At 61.2% G+C, this 6,891-nt stretch overlaps 1 protein-coding gene across 1 annotated transcript in view; it reads right to left on the reverse strand.

Moving 5' to 3' along the window:
- The window catches only part of SPIRE2 (spire type actin nucleation factor 2), a gene marked incomplete at its 5' end in the record, with an annotated part of 18,847 nt that extends 13,111 nt beyond the window's left edge, over positions 1-5,736 (reverse strand). The window contains 2 exon segments of the mRNA XM_006152524.2: positions 1,456-1,806; positions 5,693-5,736. Of these exon segments, the coding sequence (XP_006152586.2) occupies positions 1,456-1,806; positions 5,693-5,736 (395 nt within the window).
- Between the last annotated feature and the right edge of the window lie 1,155 nt (positions 5,737-6,891).

Below are 6,891 nucleotides of genomic sequence, written 5' to 3' on the forward strand. Positions count from 1 at the left end.
CGGCCCCGGCCCCCTCTCCCCTGGCCCCCGGGGGGGGGGGGGACACCTGCACCTTCTCCCCTGGGTCCCCGGGGGGGAGGGACAACTGCACCTTCTCCCCGAGTCCTGTCCCCCAGTGCACACGCAGCAGACACAGGAGTGGAAGCCCCACTGTCCTCACCGTGAGGGGTCCCTGTTTCCTTCCAGTCTCAGTCCACGCACCTCCTGCTCAGGACACTCTGCTGGGCCGTGTCCCCATCTACCCACAGCTGTTCTACACATGAGCCCGGACGTGTCTCATGGCGGCACATGCCAGGTCCCTGAGCACTGCCGAGCAAGTGAGTGGGTGTGGGGCTGGGGGAGTGAGCTTCCCAGAAAGCCTGGGGAAGTCGCAGGTGCAGGTGTGAATGTGGGCGTCCCGTCATGGGCTTGGGACCAGCATGCGCCTGCCCTGTACGCAAAGTCTGGGCCACAGTGCTGGACTTGCTGCCTGGGCTGCCCCGGGTCTCATGGCGGCCTGCGGCCTCTGCCCTCCCTCACCCCCCACCCAGCACAAGCATCTGCCTTTAGCCCACAGCCCCCAACCCAGCAGACTGCTCACCCCAGCTGCCACTCGCAGCCAGGGGCCCAACTGCTGCGGGTGTTCTAGAGACCGCCGGCTCTCTGAGCAGCGCAAGGGAAGTGGATCCTGCTAGTGTCCTGCGGGCCCTGAGCAGCCCTGGACTACACCACGAGGACAGTGCCCACCTCCCTGGAGTAGACACTGTTCCCGAGCAGGCCAGAATGGAGGCCCAGAGCCCCCCACACTGCCCACATGGCACCGTTTGCTCCTGCTGAGAAAAGGGCCCACCGTCTGGGTGATCACACCACAGCCTCAGGCCCTGCCAGTCACAGAGATGGCAGGATACCTCCAGGATGACGAGGAGGACCTGGGGACAGAGGCTGGGCCATGGAATGAAGGGCCAAGTGGCTCAGGCTGTACCCCAGGCCCTTGGCCAGAACTGCCCCGCCTGGTTGGCCTCAGGGTCAGGGTGCTGGTCAGAGGAAGAGGAATGACCCCCTGAGAGGTCAGGGTAGTCGAAGGCCAGCGGCAGACACCTCGGTCACCTGAGGAGGACCAGCAGGTGTCCCTGACCTCTCCGAGGCCGACAGTGCCATCTGTGAGAGGCTGCTGAGAGGCCACACCCATGCATGGGACACCCAGGGCAATGAGTCCGCCTTCTGGGGACAGGGAGCCTCCCAGCTCTGGGTCCACAGAGGAATGACAGAATCACAGCTGGACCCCCACGGGACCCCACGGGAAATCCATGAACCCAGGGCGGCTGGGCCTCCGGAGCTGCGCCTGCTCCTCCTCACCTTGCAGCACCTCGGCCGCCCACCCATGTGACACGCCCCCCACCGCCAGCCATGGCACCTCCCGTGCCTGTCCCCACCTCACACTCTCGGCACTTCCTGCCTGGGGCCAGCTGCACTCACCTCTTTGGCCTCGCGGACCCTGGCCAGGAAGGCTCGCAGCTCCAGGGTCTCCACAAACAGGGCGCGGCACACGGCCTGGTAGTGGGCCTGAGCACCGCGGGGGTTGGTCAGACGCGCCGCGCACAGCCGCATGGCCTGGGCGAAGGTGCGCACCACGCGGGGGCCGCCCTCGGCCTCCTCCTCCTCAGGGCCCCCGTAGCCCTCGTCCGCAGCGCAGCTGCCGTCCTCGCAGTCGCTGTTGGCCATGAGGTCGATGAGCTGCTCCAGCTGTGGGCTGAGCTCGCGCTCCTCACTCTCGTCCAGACCCCAGTCCAGCGCTCGGTAGATGACAAAGCCCAAGGACTGCACCATCTGCAGATGGGAGCGTGCTGGTCTAGAGCGTGCTAAGGACTGCACCATCCGCAGACAGGAGCGTGCCGGTCTAGAGCGTGCTAAGGACTGCACCATCTGCAGACGGGAGCTGGTCTAGAGCGTGCCGGTCTAGAGCGTGCCGGTCTAGTGTGCCGGTCTAGAGCGTGCTAAGGACTGCACCATCTGCAGACGGGAGCCGGTCTAGAGCGTGCCGGTCTAGAGCGTGCCGGTCTAGTGTGCCGGTCTAGAGTGTGCCGGTCTAGAGCGTGCTAAGGACTGCACCATCTGCAGACGGGAGCGTGCCGGTCTAGAGCGTGCTAAGGACTGCACCATCTGCAGACGGGAGCCGGTCTAGAGCGTGCCGGTCTAGAGCGTGCCGGTCTAGTGTGCCGGTCTAGAGTGTGCCGGTCTAGAGCGTGCTAAGGACTGCACCATCTGCAGACGGGAGCGTGCCGGTCTAGAGCGTGCTAAGGACTGCACCATCTGCAGACGGGAGCCGGTCTAGAGCGTGCCAGTCGCGAAGGCCAGCATGGGGGGCCCACAGAAGGGAGCCGCCCAGACGGTGCTGGTCGTGACTGGCTGCGGGGAGGCCCGCTGGCATGGAGCCATCACAGGCCAGCCTGGACAGCCACCTGTCTCCCCGGAGGGCACACCCCACTGACATGGGAACAGGGCCACACGGGCATCCCAGCTGCAGTCACGTTGGTAAACAGTCGGGCAGAGCGCATGATCGGGTCCCCAGACACGCGTGTCCCCGTCCAGGCACGGACAGAGAAAGCACACGCATGTGGACACCCTCCCAGAACTGCTGGAAAGCTCTCCAGCTGCTGCGTGATGAACACACCGGGCACGGCCTTCCGGGGGTGTGACAGAGCAGTGAAATGGCATGGCCTCAGGCATGAGACTCATGCCCACCAACCACCAGGTTCAAGCCAGACTCCCCTCACCGTGCAGGTCCAGGGCTAGGGTGGGCATGGTGTGGTAGGTGGACAGACCCTCCCTGAGCTGTCCCTGCCCCAGTCACTCAGGCCTCATGTTCCTGCGGGGACCCCATGTTCTCTCTTGTTTCCCGTGTACCTGCCACCAGGAGCCCTAGGAATTCGAGCCGGCAGAACAAGAGCAGGTGGTAAAAGCCACTTAGGGAGGGCCAAGAGTGGGAAGACGGCCTTCTCTGCCCTGGAGAGATGCCATGAAGACCAGGGACTGGCAGGGGCCTGGGAGGGGTCAGGCCCTGGCTCCGGTCTGTGGGGAGAGCACAGCTCCAATGGGAGCAGCCCAGCCTTGTTGGGGGCTGCAGCCAGGTAACCACACCCCAGGGCACAGAGCCAGGCCTGAGCTGAGGCCAACGCTGGTCAGACCTGGCAGGGTAGCGTGGTCTCCAGAGAGCTGCCTCAAGGGCATGGCAGGAACAGACTTCACGCCTGCTCCAGGTCTGCTGATCAGAGGTCCACCGGAGACCACTACCTGCAGGACAGAGCTGGGCAAAGCACCTGGGCCCTTCCCACCAGCCCCGCCCAGCCCCGCTCGGCGCAGCCTGGCTGCTGCATGTCTCCCGCTTTCTGCCAGTTACACGGGGAAGGGCAGCACCAGTCGAGTTCCCGAGAGCTGCTAGTTAAGCTTCTCGGAGCCCTGAGCTGCTAGTTAAGCTTCTCTGAGCCCCGAGAGTTAAGCTTCTCTGAACCCTGAGTCGCCAGAAACTTTCTCTGGAAGACAGTGAAAGCTTGCTCTCCCGTGAGGAACCACATGGGCAACCTGCCAGAGTCCAGAGACTGGCCCAGCCCCACTGCCCCACAGGACGCAGCAGCAGAACTGCAGGGTGATACAGAGTCCCGCAGCAGCGGCCGGAGCTCCCCGCCCCATTTCCCGGGGGTGGGGCTATCAGGGTGACTCATGGGTCCCCGCAAAAAATGGTCCTGACCCCTCACGAAGTTCTCTGTATGTGTATTTAAGATGCTCAGTAACAGGCTTCCTGTGCAAAGTTCAGGGTGGTAGGCAGGGATTGCCCCTCTGAGCTGGACTCCCGGCTCTGGGACCGCTGTGTGTGGGTGGAATAAATTACCCAAAATATTATGCGGCAGTGGCAAAGCTGACTAACACCCGCACTGCACTGTGGATAGACCTTTTACACATTTCCCCGCTCGAATCAGGAAACTGCAGCACAATGTGCCCTCGCAGAGCTCACCAGCAACCCTGAGCCAGGTCTGCTCACGCCACAGCACCCCAGGCAGAGGGTGCACTACCCGTGGCGCTGCCAGGAGCTGCCGGAAAGCCCAGGCTTCGGTAGATTCCACTGTGTTTAAATTCTCCACAACTGGAGGTGCGCCCCCTCCGGGTCTGGGCCCGCCCTTGTTGTGCACTGTTGGGTGTTAGACAGACCACCGTAAAACCTCTTTGGGGTGGACAGGCCTGGGCCGGCCGGTGGTGCGAGAGTGACGCTGGGTGCCATGCGGCCGACTGACGTCCAGGGCCAAGAGCTTGCAAAACACCCTGGGCGCATGTATGTCGTCTCCAAAGTCCCAAGAGGATGGAGGAAGTGGGATTGCCGCGTGGCCGTTCCCCGGGTGGTTCCCCACTTTCCCTCCTTTCTCCCTCTCTCACTTGTCTCCAGTAAGTGCATGTACCCTGTAGCAAATAGTTTTTAGAAAGGTATTAAAGTAGACAAGGGCCAGCTGGTGGCGTAGTGGCACAGCTAAGCCGGCAAGTGTATGCCCATGGTCACGAGAGGGAGAAGCGGAGGAGAAAGGGTGCGGCCCGGCCGTTCCCACGCGGGGCCTCTTCCTCCCCTCCCCTCTCTGGCAAGTGCCCATGCCCTTAGCCAAAAAGCAGGCTGCGGGCTGGGTGACCCTGATTCGCAGGCTGAGGCCGCGGAGCAGGCCCGGGTCCGACTCCTGGCCCACCTCGACAGGCCAGGTGCAAGTGGCCCGGGGCAGGGCAGGAGGTCTCTGAGACAAAACCGGGGAGACTGCAGCATGCTGCCTGCACATGGCCACGTGTGAAGACAGAGGGATCGGGACCCCTTTTAAAACAGGGAGGCTTTAAAAGGCGATGGGTGGGGCGGGCTGGTGGCATGGTGGTTAAAGGCGCTGGACTCCCACATAGCCGACCACGGTTCAAATTCCGGACCTGGTGGCTTGCTTTCTCACCTTCCCTCTCTTTCTCTGATCAAACTAGAAAATAATAATAATAATAATAATAATAAATTAAGTGAAATAAATAATTCTTTCAAAAAAACAAAGGCAAATAATTCTTTAAAATAATAAAGGGGCCACAGGTGGCATAGTGGTTAAAGGTGCTGGACTCCCACATGGCCAACTGTGGTTCAAGTCCTAGACCTGGTGGCTTGCTTTCTCACTTTCTCTCTTACTCTGTCCCTCTCTGGTCAAATTAAAATTAAATAAATAAAGTTAAATAAAATAATTCTTTATAAAAAACAACAAAAAGTCAGTGGAATGATAAACGTCAAACCCTGGCCATCCCTTCAGGGTTGTGTCAGTGACTGTAGGGAACACGAGGGACACCTCTCTGGGCTGGGTGGGACCTCCCAGGAACTGGTCACCTCATTTCCTGTCTGCCCCAGGGTCACTTCCTGGCTCCAGCTCTGCCCTGGAGGCCGACCCTGCAGACCACTTCCCTTTCCCTCCCTCCCCTGGCTGACAGGCCGGCCGAGGTGGGTGGCCCTGTCTCCCTGTAGTCCCCACTCTCCTGCCAGGTCACCAACTGCCTGCCCTCTGTGGGGCTTCCTCCAGCTCCGTGGCCAGCCTCAGGGTGCTTCATCCGCATGGTGCCATACTGTGCAGTCGTGTGACTTCACGACTATAACTCACGCCGTGTGGCCCAGGCCGGCCTAAACATTCGCCCAGTGACCTGTGGGATGGCTCCGGAGTACCTGGGCTTCCGAGCTGGCTGGTGGCACAGTCATCGTCATGGCCCCTGGAAGGTTAAGAGAGAGGGTCAGTGTGTGCAGCCCCCAGGCCCACTGCCGCAGGGGCAGACAGCACAGCCGGAAGAGCTCAGGACAGGCCCAGTTCCCAGTCATTTGGACAGACAGGCAGGCTCGACTCTGAACAGGGCGCCCTGGTACCGGGGCCAGGAAGGCCACGCAGTCCCCACTAGGGGGCATCGCAGCCCCGCCACGGAGGGGTCACAGCCCCCACAACAGAGGGCATGGTCGGGTGGTGGACACTGCCCCCCAGCACAGCAGCCATGTTCCAAGGTGCCCCTCCCAGGGGCAGTCAGGCTGGAAGGCGGCCAGCAGGCCTCAGGCCTGTGCTGGGCACTGAGGGTGGAGGAGCCAGGAAGCAGGTCTGGGAAGTCATGTCCCCAGGAGAGACCCCGTCTGAACACGATGCCCATGGCCTAGAACCCGGTGAGACACGCAAGGCTCGCCCTCCAGCCTCCCAGAATTGAGCACAGAGGCATAGCCATGCTGATGTGAACTTTGGTTGCCTTAAACTCTCTGGATGGGGGCTAGCCAGTGGCGTGGTAGGTAACGCAACTGGATGGAACATGGACAATGGCCCGGTTCTAGTCCCAGGCCCAGGGGCTTGAAAGCCACCAGGTGTGTGTGTGTGTCTATGCCCAAATCCAGAGAAGGGAACGGAGGAGAAGGGACTAGAGCAGGGCCATATCCAGGGGCCTTTCTCACTTCCCCTTTTTCTCTCCGGTGAGTGCATGCACCCTACACCGAGCTGAAAACAAAAATTATTTCCAGAAGGAATGAGGTATAAATAAAAAGCCACAAGGCAGCAGCTGGTTATGTTGCTGGGTATATCCCACGTGGCTGACTACGGTTGGCGTCCCAGACCTGGCGGCTTGAAACTCAAACCAGACAAGTGCATGCTCAAGATGCCAGGAGGAGAAAGGAAGAGGAAGGACTGCGGTGTGGCCACCCCTGCAGGGGTGAGATCACACGCTCCCTCTCACTGTCTCTCTCTCCAGCAAGAGCATGTGCCCTAGGGCAAGACATCTAAAATAAATAAATAAATTGTCTACGTGAGTGCGCTAAGTCCACAGGTATTTTCAAAAGGCCATCGAGGGCGCGCGGCGGCAGCGGCGGCAGAAGCAGCCACGGCGCCGGCCCCGGGG

This window comes from Tupaia chinensis, unplaced genomic scaffold, assembly GCF_000334495.1.
Source record: "Tupaia chinensis unplaced genomic scaffold, TupChi_1.0 Scaffold000355_1, whole genome shotgun sequence".
In the NCBI taxonomy this organism is placed as follows: Eukaryota; Metazoa; Chordata; class Mammalia; order Scandentia; family Tupaiidae; genus Tupaia; species Tupaia belangeri.